Source organism: Oryzias latipes, chromosome 10 (assembly GCF_053564925.1).
Source record: "Oryzias latipes strain Hd-rR chromosome 10, Olatipes_Hd-rR_3.1".
NCBI lineage: Eukaryota > Metazoa > Chordata > Actinopteri > Beloniformes > Adrianichthyidae > Oryzias > Oryzias latipes.
In genome coordinates this window covers 25,372,454-25,399,472 of record NC_136246.1, presented here as the reverse complement: position 1 = coordinate 25,399,472, position 27,019 = coordinate 25,372,454, and the positions used below count along the sequence as shown (strand labels likewise).

Genomic DNA, 27,019 nt, shown 5'->3' with positions numbered 1-27,019 from the left:
TCAAAAAAAGTTTGCAGTTGGGTTGTTGTGAACAGCAAAGACTAAATCACGAAATAAACGGAAAAGTGTGTTTTTGAAAGAATATTAGTTAAAACAGCAGAAGGGGCTCGATGGCGCTTGTGACAGTGGATTAGCTGTTTGATCCAGAACAGAGCGACTGCAGGAAAGCAGAGGGCTGAGTTGGGAGCCAAGGCCTCCATTTGTGAGGGATTTTTTATTTTTTAACCACCAATAGAGCACACAACAGATTGACTCCTATAAGGCCAGCACTGTCTGTTCTTGTTTTCCTTTATGCACTTCTATAAATCTGTGATTTCTGCGCTCCAAGGATGTAATCCACTGCCGTTTGTGCTTCAATTGGATAACTGTTGGTTTAAATCCATCTTTGCACCTTTGTGTATTTTATTAAATCTACTTAATGGAGTTACTGTACATCACTGCCTTTGGATTTCCACCAGATTATCTAGCTTTGAGTGTCGGAATGTGCACGTTGCTACACACTTTCTCAAGCATCGCTGCAGGTTCCCACACAAATGGAAACCCTGGAGACGGAGAACACAAGCTGACTGGGGAATAAGGGATAAAAACGGAGCGCAGGAAGAATCAGGGTTGGGGACATCGCTCCTCGGAATCAAACTGAGCATCCCCATCTTCTCCTCATAGATTATCTCCCACAGGACATCAGAATACCAAACTGAAGGCCTGCTGTGTCTGTTTACTCAAAACGAGAAGAAGAGACTGAATCAAGCCTGTGTTTGTAAAGAGAAACTTTTTTTTTGGTGCGGTTTTAATAGATCTGTGTGTAAAGACCACAATTTCAATCAAAGACACCACATTGAGCAGCAACCTCCTGTTCAACGACTAATAAAAACAAAACAAATTACGTTTTTGTACTCAGATGAACTGAAAATGATAAGAGCGAAGCAAAACGATGTCAAGTTAAAAAATGCACAGATCCCAGAGATTTGCACAGCCCTAGTGTTTGTTTACAAGGCCAACTTACAACAATTGCCTTATAGTGACCTCGAAAAAAGGATGGATAACACTTTGAATAATGGCATTAAACACAACCCTGTGTTTGAATCAGCAATTTTCCTTGTCTTGCAAGCAGCTCGCATTGCATATTTAGATAAGTAAATGCATGGAAATTCAAATAGAAGTCTGTAATTTGGATGTGTTAGATGCTTTGTTTGTGTTCTTGACATTTTTATAGCTTTTTCCTGCTCTTTGCTGCATGTTAAGTGCGTCCGTGAGTATGTTGGGTGAATAGATATGCGCTGACAGTCTGGCTGCATTCATGAGACCCTACATCTCTGTCAGACCGCAGGCTGGCTGACTGACTGATGAGGAGAAGAGCAGCAAAGTGGAAAATGAGTGGAAAGGAACATGTAAAGAGGATGAGGTGGTGCAAAGGAGGAGCTGAAAGAAAAGAGGAGAAGGAAGGTAAACCGGAGAAGATGATGTTGGGAGGGGCAGGAGGTAGATAAAAGAAGAGACATAACATAAATGCAGTTGAAATGTTTGGAGGAGATGAGATTGTAGTCCAAAAAAGATGGATTGAAGCAGGATGGAGGAGGGCAGTGACTCACCTTCAGAAGGCATGGGGAAAAAAAGCAGCATCTGAATCCATTTTGGTGCAAGTGAAGTAACTTATGAGGCAACTGTAAAAAGAAATGTGGCATTCCGACTGGCTGAAGAGGAGTGTGATTTCATCTTCTTCTCCATCCATTCACATGATCTTTCTTTATTGCAGATTTACCCTCCTGCCAACACATTTTTAACCAAATATTTGGCTTGGTGACAGATCAAATCTGATTATTACATGACTATGATTTGTGGTAAAGGTAAGAGCTTCAGGGCTGCGGTGTGTTATTATGTGAGTGTCACACAGGAGAGGAAGCAGGCTTCCCCAGATTGACAATTCAATTAAATCACTGTGGGTGAGTTAAAGAGCAGCAGCACAGCTCTCATTGAAGCGATAAACAATAATGGCCCCCACAGACAATTGCGGGAAAAAAAAAATCCTATTCTCTTAGAAAAATGGGTCTTGAACATGTGGTGTTGTATTATTCTGCTGGTTTTTTTCAGCCTGCCGTATATTTAAGATGGAAATAAACCTGCTTGAGGTTGAACGAGAACGACTTGACCTTGTTGATCTTGCTTGACTCTCAGTATTGTCAATAACAGCAGCGGTTCCAGCTATAGTTTGCAAAGCTCCTAGGTAATGAGCGCCTTTCCTTCCGGATAACCTTGACTGGTTTCTCTGTTTGCAAGAGAGGAGATCAGAGGAGCGGGTACACAGGAAGCCTATAGACAGAGCAAACAATTCAAATGCCGCACAGGTGATTGATTAGCTGCCCTGACCAGGACTCCTGCATCAATGAGACGGATCATGAAAGAGCATGAAAGGCAGGCTGTTGGAGGGCGTGTGTGATGGGTCCCTAACACTGCAAGAAAGGGCTGTTTATATCAAATGCCGGAGTCTTTCTCAATAATTGATGAGGGCATTTGATATTTAGAGGAGAGGGGGGAGTGGAGGAGAGGAGGAATGACACAAACTTTATCGTTCTTGTCCACAATGCCTTCATTTATCTTCATTTCTCGTCCACATCCTTTATGTTTTGTTTCCTTTTAATCGATTCATGGGGAGTTTTTCATTGGTTCGCCAAGGGCTTAATGTTTCAAGGAAGGCTTTATTTTTGTAGTTTTAGATAATGTGGAAAACCCCATCCACTGATCCTGTCAGCTCATGTATTCCCTCTTAGATCGGACAACTGCTCCTCTTTAAACTCCCGTTCATTTGCTGCGGCTAAAAGGGTCCTAGCATTGAATGGAGAGATGTAAACAACCCAGCGTCACTTGGTGGTTTGTGAAGTGCTATTGTAAAATGCTTACTTTCAGCGTTTAGCCATGGCCACAGGCGGTTTTAAAAGTCACAGTGGTTTTACACGGGATACAATTAAATAAGAACCTGAGGATGATTTGAATGTTCATTCAGCTACTTGCATGTGATTCACGGCAGGCTTACCCGTATTAATGTACTTAGGAGAGTCTACATTATAGGTCAATTCAATTGCATCCAGGGGCATTTTGATCTGTGCCTGATATTGCCCGTGGGAAATCAAAAAATGAACTGAGGGGTTGTAGATTGTAATTCGCACATTTGTCTGGCGATGTTGGTTCGGAAGAGTAATTAGTCCTTTTTGGAAATGGTATCAACAAGCAAGAGGCTCAAGCGTTCAAAAATTTTAAAGATAAATAGAAATTGCTTGAAAGTGCAACCTGCAAGATATTGTATTTGTAAGGCTAAATATGAACGATTGGTTTGAAAAAAATGCTAAACTAAATATGCCAGTTTAGAAAGTGCACCAAAGTATGCTTGTCAGTCATGCTGCAGGAAAATGAGTTATTTTCAGATCATTTGAAAGATGAATGCATGCTGATTTTGCGACTAATGGTTGTGTCACTCTGTCTGAATGCAGTTTTTGCAATTCCATAAACCTTTTAAGTAAGAAGATAAAAAAAAAGTCCGTCAGCATGTATACATTTGATCTATATCAGAGCGTATGGTCTTCAAAAGCACTGTCTGAAAGATGTGGGTGTTTACCAGTTGAGCAGAGGTCTAATGCAGAGATGTTATCAAGCTGGTTAAGTTAATTATGGGACAGGATCTCAGGATCGGAGGGCTTGACCCTTATTAGTTAGCAAGAACAAGACTGTCATCCTCTACTGCACAGACTCCAACTAACCTTTTCATTTTATTTGTGAGAATCCGAATGCCGTTTTCTTGTTTCTTTATGCATTAATACTTAGAAGAGGATATGAACACGCTACAAAGTCTCTCATGTTCAAAGAGACTTATAGATCTGTCATTGAATGTAATTTAAGTCATTCTGAAGTATCACCATCCTTGAAACCAGATGAAGTCCCAAAGGCAAAATGGGTTGGGAGAGAAAAAGAACAGATTTTGTTTGCTCAAAACAGAGTGGAGTGCATCCCTCATTGTTTCCTGTAAGCCTTATGTTGCACCACAAATCCAAGGCGACGCAAATGTGTTGCTTTTATCCGCGTTCCTCCCCGCCTTGTTCCCTCCAATATCTGCGCGGCAGCCTGCAAAACGCGCCGACAAATTTATGTGAAGATGCATTGTCCCATGCGAGGCCCATCTATACAATCAAGGCTACCTGATGAGACCCCTGGGGAAATGAACAGAGGGAGGGGCAACGTAGGGAAGATGGAAGGGAAAAATATAAAGGCGTTACGGGGGTGAGAGGAAAATGAGGGCGGGGAAACAGGCGCCGAAAAACAATGAGGCAAAATCAGAAGATAAACGAGGCGCTATTTCAGTGGCAGGATTTATGTACTGTCAACATTACCCTTGCTATTAGGGGAAATCCAATTACTCTGTGCCTCTTCTCCCCTCTCTTGTTGGTAGAGAGGGAATAAGAAAACAAAAGAGTGAAAGGGGAAAAGAAAGTGGACACAACAGGAGCGCTTCTGCATCACTACGGTTCCTATTTACATCGCATCTCAAAAATTAAGAGCGGGGAGCAGAAGATGGACTCCAAAACAAAATGAAAGAGACAGGAAAAAGCGTGTTGAAGAATGGCTCGGGATAAAAGAAAAACAGAATAAATGGGCATGACTGAAAGCTCCTGTGCATGGGCAGTCCTAGAGATATTACAGGAGGAAGGGCAGATTTGGTAAGACAGAGACTCCCACTAGATTTAACTGCACTCACTTCCGCTTTTAAATGGCTGATAAATTATACATGAAGGATGCTCAGACAATAATTATGAGCTGTTTTAGTGCAGGAGAGCAGGATGAGGACAGACAGACAATGGAGGAGGAGTGGAAAACACACAGAGTCCAAGAGTGGAGGAATCACAGTGCATTAACTTGATATTATGAAGGCATAGAGTGAAGAAGCAGCACCGTCTGAGTCAAGAAACATCAAACTGGCACGCAGAGGATTCTTTTCAAAACAATGTCCTCAGGTTACAACACCTAAAGCAAAACCCTCCAGGTTTTTGGTTTCGGTTTGGGGAACCTCGTTTGCCACAAACATGATGAATCGCAGTGAGAATTCAGAATGTACCCTGTACTGAACACCGCATTTCCTCCTCGCCGTCTTTTGGCACGTTTTTATACGGCAAAATATTCTCTCTTTCCAGGTCTCCAGGTAATCGTTATAAATCTTTAACCCACACCTTCTGGATAGATGGAAGTTTCAATCCACATCTGGCGATTTGAGTGTGGACATGCAGGTGCGTACAAGAGCGGCTTGAAATCCATAAATGAGCGTGTGGGAGACATGCAAATTGACAATCCAGCAAAAACAAAGGCATGACAGAAAATCAAACATCTCTTCCCCACACAGTGTCTGTTAACTCTTACTCCAATACCTGCAGCTCATCAGCCATGCCAGTGTGTGTGTGGGTGTGTTTGTAGGTGTGTGTGTGTGCGCATTGTCATGAGCCCTTTATCTCTTTTCACAGGGCTCATTTCATATTCTATATATTCTGGTCACAGGAGTCTTGTGCCCTTAAGCAGAGCCTCTTAACCCAGACTAGCTTACCCTGTCAATAGTCTTAATATCCAGTTGGGTAGAAATTAAGACACCAATGGCATGATGCTTAGCATAAAAGTTCAATTAAAAAAAACACAGCTCTGTTAATGCTGTGTGCACAGACCATGTACTTGTCATATCTTGTATAGCCATTAGTGGAGAGTTGTGTGTGTGTGTGTGTGTGTGTGTGTAATATCCTCATTGACTAGCTGGGGGCACTGCTACACCGGGTGGCACCATCAGCTCTGAGGCAGATAGTGACTTAGCTCTAAATGCTTCCCTCTGCTTTGTGTGCAAACACACACACTATGCACACACACATACACACACATTGAAATAAAAGGTCAATTTCTTGCCACACCAATGGGCTGCCCAAGAAACCTGAATTGATTGATTTGACTCAATTCTGCTGCAGGCGGAGAGAGAGGGAGAAGGAGGGAAGAAGTGGGAGAAAGCATGCATATATATATATATATATATATATATATATAATTTGTTGTTCCTGTACACCCTAGTTATATGAAGCCATCTGTGACTCAGCTGAGGCTTGTCTGGAACAGGGCAGTGCAATAAAACTATTATCCCATGCATGTTCCAAGTGCCAGAAAGCAAAGATTTGCAGCAACCTGCATTTATGTCGGTTCATATGCAACAAGAAAAAAACTAAAAGACATTTAATTCATTTTTAAGATGCCTAGATGAGCAAGAACACATCTTTCATTATGGTAGCTTTTGTCATACATTTCCGACTATGCCTAGAGAAGGTGGAAAACTGAAATGTTTAAAAAAACCCAGATTGAAATCTTTACTACATTTACTGTCAAACTGTGCACAGCAAAGTTTTATTAATAATACATAAACGAATATCTTGCTAAAGTGCACAAGGCTTGCACTTCAATTACTTCACAAAACTCAAACACAAAGGCAACATGTTTTCTTTTTTCTCTTCTCAAGCATTATTGTTCATTTCCATTTAGTCATATATCAGACGCTTTTATCCAAAGCAAGTGACAACAAAAGAAGAGGGGTGCTCTGCAAGAATGCAAAAATCTGTGTTTGTGATGTCAGTAAAATGGAAAATGTGTATTTCTTTTCCAGGAAAAAAGATTAATATATTTCAAGCAGCACGATAACACAGAGAACGATGTTGGAGATAAATTAGATTTAAAAAAAAAAAGTTATTTGATTTGCTGCAGCGAAAAATGCTCTCTAAATTTCTAAAAAGACACTTTCCTGGTTCCATCTTTCATGTATGTTCTTTGAGGATAAGTATCGTCATCCTAAAACATGCAACCTTAGAGTTTGAAGGAGGAGTGCAGGGGGTCTGACCGTTGGGGAAAGTGTGCGCATGATAGCTTGTCTCGTGCAGTATTGAGTACAAACGGCTGCAATCACTGCTGGGAACGGGTCCAGCCCCCTGTGACTCTGAGCCGGCTGAAACAGGGTGAGAAAAAATTAAAGCCTATTTGAAATAGGTTTTATTTTATGTTTTATAATTCTTTCCAGACAACCATCTTGTCTACAAGGCCTCCGCACGCATTTCTGCCCGTTCAGTATTGTAGGAGTGTTTTATGAGGGGTTCACCTGGATGGCTGTATTCTGGTCATGGTGTCATGAGGGGGGGTATTGTGTGAGCAGATGGTGTTTACCTAGCAGCAGAGGGTTGGATCACCTAACCACCGCCCGCCCACCATACCCCATACCGTCTCAGCAGCACCTACCATTCAACAAAAACTCACATGCACAACCAAGAGAAAAAAAATAGTTTTAAAAAAAGACAGACAGTGTGATAACTCACCAAGCTGTAGTTGGGAAAAAGGATGGAGACAAACGAGGGGTGACAAAATGAGAGGGAAGGAGAGCAGGTACGGAGGGAGCAACAGAGATAGAGAGATTGAGGGAAGTGGAGGAGAACTGGGCCACTGGTGCTTTTTTCTGGTCTGTAGTTATGTAGGTCACTTGTTCCTCCTGCACGGGTGTGGTGCTTTTGACATATTAGGGCAACTGGCCCATAGTGACGCTTCTGATGATGTTTTGTCTTCCCGGCGCCTTTATCGTGGCACCGCTGCACAGAACACTGCTTAACCCGGGGATGCTTCGACTTAACCTGGAGCTACGGGAGAAGAGGGCAAATGAAAGGAAACACAAGTCTTTTTTTATGTGAGTGAAAGAAAAAAAAAGAGGTCTAGGCAACTCAAACCGTCAGAAATTCCTGGATAGCTGCTAAACTTCAGGGAAGACCAAGAATGCACTGTAATACATGCTTGCCTTCCTTTGGAGACGTTCCTTGTAGCAAAGCAGAAGGAAAATTCCCTCCTTTATAAATAATTCACCTTTGAGAGAAAAGGGAGAGTGAATGAAAGAAGGAGGGAAAGAAACGAAAAGAAAGAAAGATACCAACTGGCGAAACCACTTGTCCTGTCAGTCTTAATACATCTGGAAATGTGCGCATAAATGTAACTCTGCGAGCACGCACGCATAGGGGGCAGACAGCACAGTGTATGAGGTATGACAGAGCTCTCCAAGGAGCAGCCTGTGTTGCTAAAATAAGGCAGTGTCTGGAAAGAGGTGGATTCCCCTGGAGTGGGGCACAGAAGAGCACTAAAAGCTAAGTGGAGAGGAAAAAAAAAATAGCCTCTAGAATTGTAGGGAGAGTGAGAGGATGAAGGAGAGAAGGAGGAGGAGGTGAAGTGCACAAGAGCGATGGAAACGGAAATCAAGGACAAATGCAAAAAAAAATTAAAAACATCAATATAATACTAGTACTGTTATTAACTTTAATAAAATTATGGGAAAAAGGCCTGATTAAGCATGGAGATGTTAAAAAAAAAGTTGCATGAAACACCTGGAAATCCATACGGATGTGATGCAAACGTGAGCAATCGCAATTAATACACAGAAGAGCCCAACTTGACAGCCTCATGAACCAATCAGCAAACTTCAAACAGCATCAGAGCAGAAATCACAGCCTGATCAAACACTTTTGATCTCAAAAAAACAATGCAACCATTTCCTCTTTCTATTAGAACTTTGCTAGTTTTACAAAAAAGGAAAATGCACAGATCTTCTCAGTTGACAAAACTATTTGTTTGATTTAATATTGCCAAATACACTTCTAAATATTTGTTTTCTGTGCATTAAATATTGAAGTGTAATAATTCTGAGCAGTGAAATCTGTTTTAAGTTTTAAATTATATTACTATAAATGTATTTTTACATTTTTGGAAGATCAAAGATAATTTTAAAATGTTTTCCAATCACTGCCAATTGACCTGAAATGTGACCAGGCTGCTTATGAGAAATCATTAAAGTCCCACCCCAACGTTGTTAGGGGTCTTTTAACTATGATTATGCCATTTTTAGCCAAAAACAAAAAATCTGTATTGTTTTCTCTGACAGTTTCTGCAGAACGGAGGGAGTTCGTTAGAAATTCACCTGAGTTGTGGGCGGGACTGTTGGTCCTCATTTCCCATCATCCCTTTGTTTACACTCTCTCCTGCTAGCCTACAGTCCTCACAACCCCAACTAACATTATCAGAAATAAATAAATCACAACAAAAATTGTGAGTAATAGTGGAGCTATATAAGCCAGATGTCAGCTCGGACGAAGAAAATGAAGACGTACATGGATCTAATCGTCTACAGGTGGATGAATCAGAATGGAGCAGAGCAGAGAGCTTGTGGCCCGCTGATTGCAAATTTTACCACTACAAGCTTTTTAAAACTGTTTTTTTATATGTTCATAATTCACAACAATTTGAATACAGCAATACCAAAAAATACGTTTTAATCTTAAATTTCTTTTTATATGTCATCATGAAAAAAGGCTACAGGAACATAGTAAACCCGCAAAAACAGAAATTTCGTTGGTCTGTAAGTGTTTTCATGTAAGCGGTTGTTGTGTGTTACTCAACATACTTTTTGTCCTTCCAGTTTTATAAGTCATAAAATTGATTTACAGACAGACTTTATGGTGCTCTTCGAATAAAATGTGTTTTTTTTACCTCACAAGCAAGGATGCTGGGAAATTGCTAAGTTGTTTGTATCAGTGGGCTACCAGCAGGTCTATAAACATTTGACTCAAGGTAATGTGGACGTTTATGTGTCCCGAAATATTTTCTTAAATTTTATTTTGACAGAAATCTCTTATCGACTCTGCAAACTCCAAGTAAACAGCTCTTTAAAATAAAAAATTGCTGCGAATGCAGCATATTTTTTAAACTACTATTGGCTCATTTCTAAACTTGTTTAAATCCTTAAATAGTAAAAATATTAGAACGCCAGTGAGGAAGAGGAACAGGACATTTTTATTTTAGTGGATTGCACATGTTGTGGTTTTACACTATGCCTTCAGCTGTGCTTTCAGTGGTAAATCTTTCCATGTTTCATGTTGAGACGTCTGCATAAAGACTGCCACAAGCCTACTGATTTTAATAACAGCATTAAAAAATAAAGACTTTGCAATCCATCATTGTTTTAGTCCAACGCTGTCTTTTTTTTCAGGTAAAAGAACAGAATTACTGCCAACTTAAATGTGATGGATGCTGAAGCAAAATCACAAAACAGTGAATAATGACATTACTGGCACTTATTTCAGGTATTGTAATATCTCTGATGTTTTGGAGTAGAAAAAAAATGTACGCGCAACTTGCAAACCGCAAAAATACAGAAATATGGAACAAAGACAAGGTTTGAGATAATCTTCATTAGGATATCACCGCCTAAACCACATATGTTTGTAGGCATGTAATAACTAAAAACAAACACAGATATGTAAAAAAATAAATATATATTGATGCATGCTGCAGCACTTGTGCTTAGAAACTCTTCTTTTGCATTAATAAGTCATGCAATAGTAAGTGGGCCTATGTTTGCACAAATGTGCACAAGCTCATGCTGTAAGGCTGATGCATAAACCTTTACAACCTGCAGCAGAAGCTGTGGAGACACATGGAATTAGGGTGTTACATTGGCAACAAGGCTGAGAGCTTTCTTATTCTCCACTCCCGTCCCCTATACAAGATTGTGAGTCCCCTCCTGCTTCCATCCATCTGTCTCTACATGGCTCCCTTCTTCCTTTGGTCTGTGAGCCTCTACATTCTTCACGCTCTCCCTCTCTTTCTGTACCTAAGCGCAGGTACATTCCTTCTCCATTAGCTGGTTCGGTTGCCGTACCATGGGACACTATGGGGAGGTCTGGAGGAATGAGTCTAAGAGACAGATGACAGAAAATACAGGATATGGCTGGATGCAAAGTGTTACTTTCCCTTATATGGAAATGTAGACAGTTACAGAAACAGGAGCCTATGGCGGCAGAACAAAAAATTTAAATAATAGCTTTGCAAATTGGCGATCTGTCTTTAACGTTTACTTGTATCAGTTATCTTTTTATGACGGTCTTAGGGAAAGAAGTGGTGTTTGTGGGCTGGCAGGTGGATACTGAAGAAAATTACCCTAACAAGGCTTTTTAAGATGCTCTTCTAAAATCAACCCTCCTCTGACCGGTTTTATTTAAGCATCTCTGTTGTAGCAAGTTTTGTTTCTTACTTGCAATTAACGTAAATCAGCTGATTCTGTCATGGAGAAAAGCAGCTTTGTGCCGTTATGTCCCACTTTACGTTATTAATGTGTTGCATATGGATGCAAAGGCGGTCTGAACAGCTCCTTTTCTCCGCGTCAGAATCAGCTTATTGATGGCGTCAACATTAAGAGTTACAATAGGTCAAAGAGAGTCTTATTTAGGTTTTGCCGGCAACATCTGCTGGGTTAAATTCTACATTAAATGAACACTCTTCCCAGTTTTTGTAGTTTCTTTTAAAGATCCACTCCAATAAAAATTGTGTTTTTAACATGTTCTTGTGGTTTTTTTTCTCATGATGAATATAAGTAAAATTAAGCTTAAATTTGCATTTTTGAGCATTTCTTTTTTCAAATTGCTGTGAATAAGGAGTAGATGAAAAAATACAGAAAACGAGCTCCAATCTGATGCATCCACTTGGAGACCGATAGATCCATTCTAGTCTTGGTTCTGCTCATCCAACATGGATAGCTTCAACATTTTATTTGTAAACTGGGGTTGTGGCGGGCTGTAAGCTAGATGGAGAGGTCATAGGAAGTGGGGGTGGGCTTACTTCACCCTAACAGTCCTGCCTACAACTCAGAGGCAAATTTCTATTGAACTACTCTGCAGAAACTTTGTTCTAGAAAATAGCATTTTGTTTTATTTCAATAGCAATGTACGGTGTCATCATAATTAAAAGACTACTGGGAACAGTTTTAAAATATATAAAAGATGATCAGAGTGGGACTTTTGCACGCTTTTTCTCTTTCCCTGCCTACTGTCCTCAAAAGTGAGTAGAATTTTTTTGCAACTCCGAAAGCTGTGTGGTCAAATCAAAGGTTTTGTCTAGAGCGCATCAGATCAACTCCAGCAGCTGCGTCCAGTGATATTGCTGGCTTTTCTAATCTCGAGCTGTGGCTGACGGTGGTGGCTAAAGCTATCTTATTCTAAGCAGTCTTTTTAAAAGAGTTTGACACTAAAATAAAATAAGTCCACATGTCCATATGCTGTGTGTTATTCTGCCCATGTCCCCGGTGTGCTGTTCCAGTCAGTGTGTGGGGAAGAGAGCTAGAAATGAGGGTATGCGTGTGGAGAGGGGGTGAAAAAAACAACAACAACTGCGGCTGCAATAAACCAGAAGCTGTTCGCTGAACACTCCCCGTCTATGTCTGCAGGGAAAGTGAAGAGACATAGGGATGAGACGAACTGGTGTGTGTTTGACGAGGGGCATTACTCCCACTGTCCTCTCTGCTTGCCTTTTCTTTTCGTAATCCGTCTTTCCCTGCAAGCCAGTGTGTGATGAGTGGGTGAAACACTGCCACAGTCCTATAGCCTCCCGCGAGACACTACTTCAAACAGACTAGAGAAGCACTGCCAAGGGTTCACTTGCTGGACGTGTATTCATTTTCTATAATTCTTGCTCATGCGCTGCACGCCTTCCTGTCCGTTTGTTTGAATTCTATAAATAACAGGTTCCAAAGCAAATTTTCCTCACACTCAGACATTCCCACTCCACGCTCGCACAGCAACACACAGTCACAGACTGACGTAATTAAACAAATCCATCGTGTCTACAATACTAAGCGTGAAGGCTTCCCTGCTGTGAGAGACATATTAAAAGCAGGATTAGACCAAAACAATTACAAAAAGCTACACTTCCAGATCGTGCACGGGGGGTGTGCGCGCTCAAATGTGTGTGTGCACACACGCGTGAGATTGCCTCCATCACCTCTTGTGGGCTCTAAATGGGGGAGCACGAGTTCCTTCGCTCACATTGCTCTTATGTCTCATGTTTTATTTAACACTTGGCAATTGTTGATGAGCAAAGGCAGTGGGGACCTTGAAGCAGTATGCGGCGCTAAATAAAAAAACACTTTGAACGGCGCAATGGCAATGACTCAAGTCTCATTATATTTGAATATGCGCTGTTGTGTTCGGCTGCAGTGATATGTGCAGTTAACAATGTTAAGGGCTTTGACAAAAAGAGCAAAGGCAGATCTGCTGACACAAAAACATGAGGAATATTTCCCCCCTTTTTATTGGTTTGGAAAATTTGATGTTTTGCACATCATCTGGGAAGTACAAAAGAATTACTCTCAACTGCCCCCCCCCCCCCCCCCCCAAAAAAAAACAAAAAAAACAAACCTTCTACTTCTTTAACACACACACACACCTACACAAGCTGTCCAGATGCCGCTTTTGCTTTCTGTGAGTCACTGAAATCAAAACAAAAGAAAAAAGAAAAAAAGTGTAATTTTATCTTGATGTAAAAGCAATGAGAGCTTTCAGATCATTTAAAAATATGTTGATTCTCTTGGTATAACAAGTGCAAAGTGGGAATTCAGTATTTATTTGACAGTATTAACAAAAATGAATAACTGGATTTCAATTTACTGTCTTTGTTAACATGTCTGTGTCTTTGTATTAAGTGAAGATCATGTCTTGCATTTAAAAAGGCTCTTAAATAAATGTATTAAAGAACCACTCTGGTGAAAATCCTGTTTTTGACATGTTCATGTGGCATTTTTCTCACAATGGAGGAAAAAAAATAAAAAATAAAATATTAAGCTCAAAATTGCAGTTATATACTTATTTATTAATTTTTAAATGAAGGAAACTGACTAATAACAAAGAAACAACAAATTAATAGTTATAATGAATGTTCAAATTAAAGTAATGTATGAGCACTTTTAAAAAGTGCACATATAAAAATTGTTTTTGGACAAAGTAAGAACCTACAACGGTAAGACAAGCTCCCTGCTCCACTTCATTCTGATGCACCTGCTTTTAGACAACTAGATCCCTGTATGCCTTTGTTTTCCTCGTCTGAGCTGGCATCTGGATCACAACTATGGCTGGATAGATCAGATATTGCACGACATTTTTTATGCATTCCATGTTAAGGTTAGGGGTGTGAGGCCTGTAAGCTAGCTGGAGAGAGTGTAAACATATGGATAACTGGAAGCAGAGGTAAGCTTACTCTGCCGAGCCAAACTCCTCATAAACTCCTGCAGCTCTACTAATTCCTGGAAAACGCATCTGTTTTTTATTTTAATTTTAGTTAAAAAAAAGGATAATCATAATTTAAAGACTGCTGGGAACACTTTTACAATAGATCAAACAATGATCAGAGTAGAACTTTAATTGGTTTGTTCCTTTGCTTCCACTGCTCTCCATGCCATCATTCCTTGAACCATCGCTCCATCTTCTTCCAGAAGAAAAAGTCTACAGCCGGAGGATTCTTCATTCAATTTGCAAACACTCCCACGTGTTGACGTCCACACTTGTAAATATGTGCATTGATAATCAATACAGCAACGCATGTTTATGCATGTGCATGCACATTTTTTACTGTAGGGTTTGACTTTTAGGAGAAAAACAGCGTGCCAACCTGCAGCGCAGCAAGGTGGAAAAGAAAAAATTCTGACGCTGCAAAGTCTAAATATGAACTGTGAACTAGCAGACGTATGGAAATTCTCTCTGATGTATATATCTGCAGATGCACCTAGAGGTTAAATGGCCAAAAGGTGAGGAATATGACATTTGGAATATGAATAGCACAGTTGTCGAGATAAAGACATACCAAGCAAGACCGAGAGTTTGGAAATCTCTGAGTAGTGGTTCTCATTATGAAGGGGCTCTGGGGTCCACTTTCTTGAAATGGATTTGTTCAGCCCATTATTTAAACTGGAGTTTTCTAAAACCTGCGCTAACAGCTAAGAATGTTGTTATTTCTTTTTGTTTTTTGTTAATTACTGATTTATTCATTTTTAAATGATAAAAAAATACTAATAACAAAGAAACAACAAATTATTAGTCATAATTGATGGTCAACTTAAAGAAAAAAGAATACGCTTTTTAAAAAAAAGTGTATATATAAAAATGTTTTCTTTTACTTCAGCTGTTTGAAAGGTTTCCAAATTGATAATTAAAAAAAGCTGTGACATTAAATGTGCAAATAGCAAAGGGTTTTAAAATAAGTTGCCCAAATTTGATGACTTTTGGGTAGATTTTTATTTGTATTTTTGCCCGTTGCAGTACATTTTTTACAAGATGATTTTCATGAATAAAATCATGTCTTGAGGGGCATTGCAAATGCAGCGACCCACGAATAGAATTTGTGATTTGCGTATGCTGTACAGTCGTGCAGAAAACACCTGACGGCTCATGGATGGGACGTTCACAATAAAAACCTCAGTTCCTGACAAAATCAACAGCCCCAAAAGTATTTCACCACAGTACTACAGAAGGGCCTGTTTTAAAACAAATGACAAGTCAAATCACTGTCAGTTTTTTTATAGCTGTCCCAAAGCAACAGGCTCATTTTGTCCGAAGCAAATAAAAAAAAAGTGCAATTATGTAAATGTGGGAATTTTTTATCATAACAAGAAAGCAAAGACCAAAACAGAAATCTGACATTGTCTGCATGCGAGTCTCATTCTGGTTTAACATACTCTAGCCTTGCCCCAGGGCACGGGTGCATCTGTGCGTGCAGCGTCTTCTAGCTGAAAAGCCAATAAACAGAAAGCCATAGTCAATCAATAGCAATCTGCAGCCAGCTTTGCCAATGCTAATGCAGGCGTGCAATGGTTGGCATTAAGCCAGCGCCATCGCTGCAGCATTACGCTGGAAGCACGCACCTGCACAGTAAAAAGCCAAGACAGACAGGAGTAGAGCCTCATGATGTGTGTCAAAATGACACAAACAGTGAGGCGAACAAACACACACACACACACACACACACAGAGAGACGAATGTGCTGCGTGACGTTGTGTAGGTGATCGGGGATGATCGATGGGATCATTTCATTGCCCCCTCAGCCCTGCTGCATGGCCCATCTCCCCTCGTCTCACCCTTAAGCACTGGTCATTAGTAACACACAGACACACACAAGTGTTCACACACATGCAAAAGGCTGAGTTTCACTTTGTCATCATGCCTTAGGCAAGGTCGCAGTATTCTGTCTCCTCAAAACACACCTTCTGCTTCAGCTTGGCAGCTGCAGAGACCCGACTGTTGAATATGTGCGCACTTCAGATAAGAAAAATCAAATGTAAGTACAGGTCAAACAAAGATTATCGCAATAATGAAATGACCTATTTGTGCAGCAAAACAGCAGCATCCGTTGCAAATCTTTTGAAAAGCCTTATTTCAAAGAAAAGAGTGGAGTATCTGGTGATTAAATCCCTCCTGAGCTGTAAAGAGGCCTACGCTGTGACAGAACGCCGGAATAGAAGCCGTGATGTTTCCCCATTTAATTGACTTCTTGTGGAAGTGGGAACAATATTTCGGCTTAATAGAGAGGGGAAATGACTAAACATTTTACTTGGATGTGTCATCCACCTCACAAAATTGATGGACGCCTAAAGAATCCTTTTCCGATGAGCCCTTTTAGTGTGTTCATCAAAGTCATTCAAAAGTAATAAAACTAACTCCAATGCGTTACCATCTGCATGAGGACAAGCTTGAAGTACCGCATATGATTTAAAGCCAACACTATAGCGGCAAATTTTCTTTTGGGAGAAAATGAATGTGACAGCCGCACAGCAAGGGTGTGAAAATTGCACCATAAGGATGTGAGTTCCAGCCTTATTTTGTACTTATCTTATTTATGCATCAAGCCCTTTGGGGGAGGCATACGTTCCCATCTGGCAAATGAATGAAAAGAACACCTTAAACGACATACCCTGGCACCACAATGGAAAAGTTTGCATCAGGACAGCTCCTGAGTGCCAAAGTGAAGCCCAATTTACACTATTTCTTCCCACAAACAACAGCAATTCTGTGCTTGTGGAAAAACTCCTGCATTTGACCCATTTTTTAAGCAGGGACAGCACAGCAAACTATCTGCACAGCTCTTTGAAACTGCAGAACGCAACACTCTGACGCACACGCCAGTGTCCTCACCCAGTTTCCTAAAATCAAGTTTCAGATCAGTTGTGACGGCCACGGGAGAAGCCAGTCGCTGACAGGGTGGAGTGACTCACAGCCTGGGCTTTGAAGAAAAGTAGTCTCTTCTCCTTTTTTATGTTAATAAGACAGAGGGAGAAAGTGAGGAGGGGTGTTCCTGAGACAGGAGGAAGAGATGCGAAAGAGAGAACAAAAGAATGGGTGAAGAGTTCAGGAAGCTGGAGTCAGAGCTTTGGAGAGAAGGGATATTAAAGATGAAGGGAGGTGCGGTGAAGGATACGTGGACGAGAAGTAGAAGCTGCTGCGCAAGAGCTGAGATAGCAGAGGAATGAAAAACATTAGATAAGACAGAGACTGCAATGAGGGATGGTTAGTCGGCTTTTGAGTCTACAAACACCGGCGTGATGAGACAACGAGTCACGGCTGTCACTGCTGCAAACAAAGGTATTACAGGAGATAAACAACTTTGTCTCTAGAACAAAAAAAAATCCAGCAGAAAAATGGGGATCAATTTGTCACTTCAGCCCGACTGTATTTGTGACACTTTCATCTGTCTCGTGGTTAGCTTCGGTGTGGATCAATCACTTGGAGCATTAGAGTTGCATGGCTTACAAATGGCTAATTTGAAGCTTCCTTGCTTAACCCTTGTGCTATCTTAGATGACCCCACCCTTACATTGACGTGTTCTCTCTACCATGACAAAGGTGGATAAAGGTGGAAAGATTTCATGTAATCCATGGACACCAGTGAAGATCACAAATCATTGATGAAAAAAGGTTCAGAGCACTGTCAAGTGGGTCTAGATGACCCCACTCCCAATGCTAAAGTGCCTAGGATAGCACAAGGGTTAAAGGAAAATTAGAGGGTGAAACAAGCGATAAATAATAATTTTAAATCCTCCTATACAGCACCAAGTGAGTAAAAGATTTAAACATCAAATCTGCTCTTTTAAGGGAAACCGAAGACGGCAGTGAAAGTGTGCATGGTGATATGGTGGGACATATGAGAGAAGAGTGATGTGCCGGGGTGTAGGTGACACACATGGCAGCGCCACATGCAGATGGTACACATGGATGAGCAGCCAGGGTGGTGGAGCATAAAAGCAGCCAGCTCACCGATCACACACATATTCCCAAATACAAACGCACACACTGGCAAAAAAAAAATAATAATACTAAAAGAAATGCATGCAGTTAGCTTGCCAGCCCTTTACTCACCCAAATCACCACTGTGAAAATTAATACCTCCAACCATCCATACAAAAAAAAAATGCCTCACAAAAATGCATCTACTCATACTGCAAATCAATGAATGCATTAAATATTTACTCAGGAGTCTATAGAAAGCACCAGGAAAACCTCTGAAACATTTTGCCGTGAAAGAATATTCAATAATAAAAACTGCATCCCTTTAGTTTTAATATCTGCTGCTTTTAATCTCCACAATTTCCTATCCTTTCCCATTTCCTTCAGACTTTTCTCGCACGCTGGAGCTAAAGCTGGCTGGCTGCTTTTCCATCAGCCAAAACACATAAGTGCTTACCTGATGAGACAGGACAAAAAGCTACAAAACACAACCCCTCAGTTCCATGATTTCTAACATCCACAAACAAATTACACACCAACGATCAAGCCGTCCGCACAGTAAAAAATGTAGCGCTGGGGAGGACACAGGGGGCTAAAAGCAATCTTCCAGCTGACCTTGAGTGGGGAGAACAAAACGCCTGGTGCAGGGTAAGAAAAAAAAACCCAATGTGAAGAAAAAGAGTGAAATACATAATCTATCTCCCTCGGCAGAGGGAAACGAATGCTTTCACTGTGATTGAGGACAAGTCGCCCTCACACATCAACAAGCACACACTTGTACAAACATTTTGGCTTAAGGGAGACAGTGTGAGGAGCTAAAAGCAGAGAAAACTTGTTTTAGCTAAAGTATCGGAGGATGGAAAAAGACAAAGAAAAAAAGGGGTCGTGAAGTCAAAGAAAGAGTAAGAGGAAACACCAACTGGACGGCAAACAGTAAAGATGGGGTGAGACAGAGATAGCGGTGGCGACCGGTCGGCTTGAAAGGCTGCAAATGTTCACTTTTGAGCCAGCCTCACCGAGGCAGAGTGGTAATGACTCACACCCCAATACCCCGCTCTTTCACACTGTGTGCATCTGGGCCCGTGTGTGTCGGCATGTGCATTTGTGTGCAAGCCCCTAGTCTTGTAACAAAGAACTTTATTACCATCTGTTCCCACACATGCTTATTTGTTTAGCTGTGACATGCATGTCTTCTTCAATCGCCTTGCTATTCTCTGTGCCTTTTCCAATCACCTGTCCCTTTGTGTCCTCTCTTCCCCTCCATCGTTCTTCTTGGGTGGATGGATGGTTTATACTCCAATAAATCCCAAAACCAAACAACAACAACAACAACAAAAATTACTGCCATTATCTCAGCAGCTTTCTAACTACCTCACTCATCTAGGTGAAATGCAATTGCGCTACTGCCATTTTAATCATTTTAATCAAAGTCTGGGTGTGCATGTCAGCATGTCTAAATGTGTGTGTGTATCAGTACCTGTTGAGGCCATTAGGTGGAGCTGGTGTCTGACTGAGGAAGAAGGGGACAGGCAGCGAAGGGCTCTCTCTTTCTCTACCTGTTATCACAGCTTTTTTTTTTTTTTTTTCAGTAGAGCATCTTTTACAAGGTTCAACAAAGTGTTGTATGGATTTCTTGCTTTGCAGTGCAACAGTTATTTATGTGAATATCACTGAGGTTTTGTGTATAAGAGAAAAAATGCCCCAGAAATCTCAAGAGTTGTTTTTTTAAGGAAACTGACTAAAGACTTTTTTATCTTACTTTCAAATTTTGGATTAGTTTTAACAGCTATAATTAATTAAAAAAAAAGGCATTTCTTTTATATTAGCCAGTGCAGCAAAAAAACACTGCACAAGACTTTAGACATTTCCCATATGATTTCCATGTTTACATCTCTTTTTCACTTAGAAAAAAACAGGTAGGTATTATTGGAAAATACCTAGATGCAAGCATCGTTCCTCATAGTAGCGGTGATTAAAGCAGTGGATGTGTGAACAAACACAGAAACCCCCTTGCACCGGTGCAACAGCAGATCTTGTTGGCAGTTTGTAGGAAAAGGGACAAGAGCCTGGAGGAGAGGCAGGTGTCCACAGATGGAGCTCTCCCTGTCTGCCTTATTCTGCCACAGATGGACTACATCACACCTATTTTTTCCTTCACATGCCCCATAGCTGCATTTTTAGTGTGTGTGTGTGTGTGTGTGCACACACCTGACTTTGCAGCCACGTTAAAAGTATCCCTGAATGCATTTCTATACATGTATAAGATGGGTTTAGCCTACAGCGGTGCCTGTGGGTCATGTAATGGCTAAATACATTATCAGTTTTTTTTTTAAGGCAAAACCTGTCGACATAAGTTTTTCCAAGTCAGACACCAGTGCTTCATAAAAATGTGTAAAGGCTTAAGATTTTAAATTTGTTCGCTGGCTCAAGATTACATTTCATTTCCTGCACACTGGTGACAGCTGAACATTTGCGAGGTAGCCCGCAGTGTACCTGCCTATCTCAGATGGCAGGGGGTCCCGCTAGCCAGTAAGACCACACAATCTGCAAAGCAGGAAGTGAACCACAGATCTGTCATCTGTCTCCATAAGCCCACCAGTCAGGACCCTCCTAATTAGTCACCATGGAAACCATGGCTAATTCCCTGGTCTGTCATGCCAATCACGTCCTGTCTGCGGCAGCAATCAGAAAGGCACATTTATCCACCGCTGGGCCAGATCCCTGTAACAGATGTGTGTGTGTGTGTTCTTGTTGGTGGGGGGTTTTGTGTTTGTGTGTGTAGTTCAGGAAGTTTGCCTGTGTCTGCTTGTCAAATCCTCTTGTTTCCTTGCATATTTTTGCTTTTTCTCTTAAAAAGAAGGAGCCTGCTTTGCTTGTCTAACATGTAAATTCACAATGTTTGCTCACATAGGGGGAAAGACGTGTCAAAACTGCTGAGAGGGGCGTGTGCCACGTTGTGACTGTCTGCTGGAAACTGTTTGATTAGCTTGTTGAGAACTAGCAATCCCCTCACACCCACAAAGCAATCAAACAACTATTATATGACTGGCACGCAGACACACACACGCACGGATACAGGCAAGGAGATGCACTTAACCTTTTCCTGTGAGGTCGGACTGTTCTGCAAAACAACACAATCACCTTAAACATGAGCCCCGCTGCTCTCAGACAAGCGGCACACATGGGGATGACAGCACATCAGGACACACTGATTTTCAAAGAAAGGCTGCATCTCCTTAAAACTACTCAATCAATTAATAAGCACTGCATCTGAAAGTCAAATAACCAGGAAAATCCCAGTAAATACTCATGCTCACTTTCATAAATAAATGAGGTATTGATGTCAAACGGGGCAAATGCACATCCCATTCATTTCTTCCAGAGGTGCCCTGTCCATCATGATCAATTGGAATTTGGTCACCAGAAACTCATGACACACAAAGATGGACTTCCACCCACACCAACTTAAAAATCAATACCCCCCCCCCCCCCCATCTCACAATAAGAAAAAAACCACGTCCTCAGACTCCCGCACAAACAGCATGCGCTGGTATTCACAGATGCCAATCATAACTTCAAGGGCACATCAAAGCGGCGTTCAGTTCATTCTATTCAGATGTATGCCGTTTGATCACCACTGCCGCCTGCGCCCAGCACACACATTCTCACACATGTGTGTACACCACCGGCTGAAACACACATTACAGAAGCGAGGCACTGAAATGCAACATTTATAAGTTGAAAGGAATGAGAAATAATTTAAGTCTGTCTGTCCATTTGCAGTGAGGGAGCTTCTGTCAAGTTCCAGCGTGGTTCTGAATTTCATACTGCTGCCAAAAAGAGGATTCACATCAGTACCATCCGAGAAACGTCCGAGGATCTTACCTGTCTCGTGTGAGAGGGTCTTGTTCCTGCCCATGTTGCCCGCGTGATGCATCGCTCCGTACTTGTCACTCATTGTGGTGAACCCTCTACCCTTATCTCGTCTCCTCCAAGCTCCTCTCCTTTCTGCTCCCGTCAGAGTCGTCTTTTCTTGATTCTCAATTTTTTTCTCTCTCCTCGTCGTCGTCAAAGGGCTCGCCTCTCGCTTGCTGCTCTTCGCCGGCACTCTTGTCTGACTCTCTTGTTCACTCTCCGTCTCTTGTCAGTGAGCTCTGTGAGGCACAATCCGCTTGCTGAGTGCCGGAGGACTGCGCAGGAGGAGAGGTTTACGCTCGTGTGGTGCGGATCAGCACACTTGCACACGTGTAGCTGTTGCACCGCGGAGATGACAACCACACACTAGACAAGATGAGCACACAAAAAAAGAAGAAAAAAAAAAGGAGGAAGGGGGATGCTCCCTTTCCAGGACACTGCAGGTTTTTTTTGTCACCCTCCTGTTTCTAGTCCTCAGTCCTCCTTTTTGCTGCTTGATCTGTCTGAAATCAGGTCCAGCTCAGGTACATGGGAGCGGACAGATGAGAAAACACTCAGACTTAGCGTGCCTTTCTGCCTGTGGTGGGCAGAGCACAAGACAAGGAGAGATGTGGCTGTGGCTCCATCCTCCATCTGCCCACAGCTGAGACTGAGAGCAGACTCAACACGCAAAAACACAGCGGCTCCCTCTCCCTCCCAGCAATGTTGCACTACCGAGATGGGGAGGAAGGATGACGGTGGGAGCTAACGAATGAGCCAGAGGAGAGAGAAAAAGGGGGTAGGGGGGTGAGGTGGTGGAGGAGTGAGAGCAGAGCGGAGGAAAGGAGGAGGAGGAGGTGGCAACGAGGGCGGGAACACACGACGGAGCTCACAAGCGGCAGAGAGCGAAAGAGTGACAGAATCATGGAAATGTGACGAAGCAAGCACATAAAAGAAAGAGGAGACACAAAGGGGAAATGATTAATTAATATAAGGCAAATAAGGGGAGGGGATGGGGCAAAAGTGGAGGAGAGGAAAGACGAGGTTAAGGGAAAAAATGTGAAGCAGAGAGGGAGGGAGAGCAGAGGACTGTGCAGGGATGAATCCTAAAAAAGGCAAATCTCTAAACAGGCGCAGAAGGATGTCACCCGAAGCAGAAAGCCTTTTTTTTTATCTGGCAGATAAAAACTAAAAAATAATAATTTCAAAAATGGTTTTCAATTATGTTTTCTTTATATATATTTTAAAATAAATGTCAAGTATGATCTAAAAATCCAAGCACGTTTTTTTTTATTTTTTAGCTGCTCCCATTAACCAGAGTGCAGCTACCAGCTCAGGTGGAAGGCTTCCAGGTGAGTGAAGGTCCCCACACTGCCCAGCAGAGGGCTCACGTCCCGTCACATGTTCACTGAGGTCATCTGCCTCATCAAACTGTTTTTAATTTTTGCCTTAATCAAAAATTACTGAACACATTCATCAACATTTTTAGACACATCACGTAATAAACCAATTATTAGATATTCAGTAAAAGTTGTATTTTTTAAGACTTCTTAAGACATGGTAAGATTTATTAATCTAAAGTCTTTAATTTTTTGTTTCTAGAAATTTCTTCAGCAAATAGAAGGTGGCACAAAAATCAATTCAGGCAGTTATGTGAAGTAGTAAACATGTAGAGTCAAATGGACTGACACACTAAAGCAGGTCCTAGAAGAAAGGGAATGTCAGAGTAAAGCTTGTGTGTGTGTGTGTGTTTACAGCAAAATCAAAAGTAAGGAGGACATGAGCTGTAAAGGACAACCCCAGAGCCACTTCTCTGGAGCAACACTGTCAGCCTCACTTTTTATTTCTTTACGTGACATTCTCAGATACTATATATCATCCTCAACAAGTCACACAGCAACTTGTGCACAACACACCTTAGTGCACAAATTTGGGCAGCACACTTTCGTGCACACATGGTATGTGAATATGTAGTTGTTGCATATGCATGCAGAGATAAAGGCTTGCCACTTTCTGCATAGGTGTTCTTGGTTTTGTTCAGCAGTAGAAGCGATGATAGGAGCAGAGGGAGTCTGAGGCTGTGGCTTCATAATGTTAAAGCAAAGAGCAGGGCCCGGACTAAATCGGATGGAGCGCACGAGGAGACGCTGGATTTCTAGATGAGGTTCGTGTCAACGTGTCAAGATAAAAGACACATCGGAGGCAGAAACAAATTGCTTTTTTGACAACACCTTGTTACACTCCATCATGCACATAGCATACCCAGTCGCATGGGACCCCCACACCCACGCATGTGCACCTGCACATACATGTTGGACGCAAAACGATGCAATTTTCCGTGCTGGTTATTTATCAATGCCATTCTGCATGAGTGTGGCAGGCATGTTTTTACAGCCATACATATTGGTTTGTATATGAGGGCCTGACTGAGGCTCGCACTCGGGGTGATTCACTAGGGCCCGTTCATCCGGCAGTAATTCAGTGTGAAGGACGTGAGGCTGTACAGACAGCATGTGAAGGGAGGCAGAAGACTGTGTTAAAGGAAGAATGAAAGAGAGCATATGGAAAGGTCACAGGAAAGATGAGCAAGCATCGAATAATGGCTTGAGATGATGTAAAACCTCTGTGAAGGCCCTATTGTACAGAGTCACATTCCTTAAAATTTTCTTTACATTTTTTGTTCAATTCTTTCTTCTAGGAATTAAAATTGAAAATTTAATCCAGATTTCCCTTGTTCTCTCCTTACAGCTCAATTTATTTCATTTCCTTGTAGATCTCCCCCCAATCCACCCTTGTCCTCTTGTTTCTCCACCCTCTACATGCCTCCTCGAGTGAAGCACTGAGAAAAAGCAGGTAAAGAGGGGGAGCTGGGAGGCAGAGAGAAGGTGTGCTGTAAGGTGCCCCATGGGTTGAACGTGGTCATTTGTCATGAGGCTGAAAGCTTAAGAAAAGACTAGTTAACCTTTACAGCTGATCCCTGTGAGACACAGTAAAAAAAAAAAAAAAACAGCAAAACACCTCCAGGAGACATGTGCAGGAACACGGGTGCGCACATGCATGAGCAGCCCTTCCAGAAACTCTGGAAATCAATAGCTGAGAAACCTTTCCACAGGAAGTGAGGGGAGGTTACCATTTTTACGCCATTCACCCGTCCCAACTCCTACTCGTTTCCCGAAGGGGAAGCCTCGCTGTCTTTCCGGTCCTTTCCCTTCTTCGTCATCTCCCAGTCCTCGTCATCCCCAACACCCTGCCAGAGTAATTAATCACCTTGTGCTAATGAGCTATTAACTAATGACAGATTGACATGCCTCTGCATAAGTGTGCATGTCTGAGTATGCGTGTGTCTACAAAAGCATGTTGCCAGCACCACCCTCTGCACACTAATGTGATTAATAAGGGTAAGCTCTTATTAGGCAGAGAGCACAAGACCAGCTCGGAAAAGCCAACATGCACTCAAAAATAAGAGAATTCTTTTATTAGCTGGGTTTTTGTGCATGGCCAATGAGTTTAAAAACTAGGACATAGAGAGAAAGACATCATTTATTGCTTACCTTTTGAATCTGGAAATGGCTTACCTCAAGCAATCAAAGCAAGAATAATGGACAAAACCAGACAATCAACAGAGTTTTATGTCCATGCAAAGATGTATCAAACATAGCTTAGTTAGTCATTAAATCATGGATTGCTTGAAAGGGAGTTGAGGGAAGCGAACTTACATAATCCCACCCCTGTTCTACCTTACCATTTTCTTTACATGAATTATCGTTATCCGGTTCATAACTTCTAATCAGATATTTATCCCTCACCAACACAGTTTCAGGTCACCTTTTATTTCGACCAAGCAGCTTATTCTCTCTGAAGTCAAGGGAAGAGAGTGAAAGGCTTTCTAATAACACACTCCTCCATAACTGAGCTGAATAACCTCAGATGAGCGTCATTTGTTTCATGCACAGCTTGAGACTTCCTAGCAACAGCCCTCGCATCTTAACAGACAACACCAAGCAAAAAAGCACAGTAAAAGAGAGGCAGCATTTCAATGGTGACGCAAATGAGAAATGGTGGCTTCAAATAAGAAGTGACAATCTGAGACATTCTCACCAGGAGCCGGTTTAATCAGATGCACCGGACTCCCATTCCAAGAGAAATATAGTTACAGGAAGAGTATGAAGCACTCAAGAGAACCCTTGCACTACATAATAGGGAGTCTAATCTAGCTGCAAGTGAGTGAATGTGTGCAGCTACCATGGTGTAGATGCAGGTGCCAGCACATGTTCTGCTCTCTATGAGATTCTCTTTCTCTCTGACCTAACAGTCCGTCCCTCTGGAGGAGTTTTGGAGCATACAGAGACTCATTTGCATTCTTGCGGCACTCACATTTTTTTTTTCCGGTGGCTTTAGAAGTGAACAGCTGCTTAATGGCCATTGCTCTTCAGAGACAGGACATTGGGAAGCACAGAGGAGGTTAGCCAGGGTTTCTGCACCACCAGGCACACACATAACCAGAGTGTGTGGTGGGGTGACACATGCTGAAGCACACACCTTGTAAAGCCTGGTTCAGCTATGGTTCGGAGAGTGAGATGTGACCATTTAGCAGATGTTTTCCTTTGCAAAAGGGACTTTGGATGCTTTCCACACTGTTGAATTTAACTACATTGGACAACAAAGCTGGATGCTGGAGAAATTATAAGCTCTATGATTCAAAAAGATGGCTGGTGTCGTTTTAAAAAGCCCTGTTACTGCATATGTTAAAATATGTAAGCATCATTTTGGCACAAAGAAACTAGATGTTCCAAGCTACTGATAGTGTGGATAATACCAATTCTGTACACCACTGAAATCACTCAAATCTGGAGTTTTGAGGGATTGCATGGTTGGACAGAGCAGTGGAGGATTTTTGTAAAACCTGATTTAAAAAGCAAAACAGGGGATTGTCACTGGATTTTGGGAGTTCAGGGGAGTTTGACTGCTTTGTCTGGGTTTTTTTCCCCCCTCCTGTTTTTG

At 41.8% G+C, this 27,019-nt stretch overlaps 1 protein-coding gene across 16 annotated transcripts in view; it reads right to left on the bottom strand.

Annotated features, from left to right (window-relative positions):
* The window catches only part of tenm2a (teneurin transmembrane protein 2a), a 232,788-nt gene that overhangs the window by 97,924 nt on the left and 107,845 nt on the right, over positions 1-27,019 (bottom strand). For 2 of the 16 annotated variants that reach the window (XM_020706723.3, XM_078953688.1), the window contains exon 1: positions 22,010-22,743. The exons of 12 other annotated variants lie outside the window; for them this stretch is intronic. In XM_020706723.3, coding sequence (XP_020562382.1) covers positions 22,010-22,082 — 73 coding nt within the window. In that variant the 5' untranslated portion in view covers positions 22,083-22,743. Of the gene's footprint in view, positions 1-22,009; positions 22,744-27,019 lie in introns of those variants that run through there. 2 more of the 16 variants (XM_020706724.3, XM_078953689.1) reach the window with 1 other exon arrangement.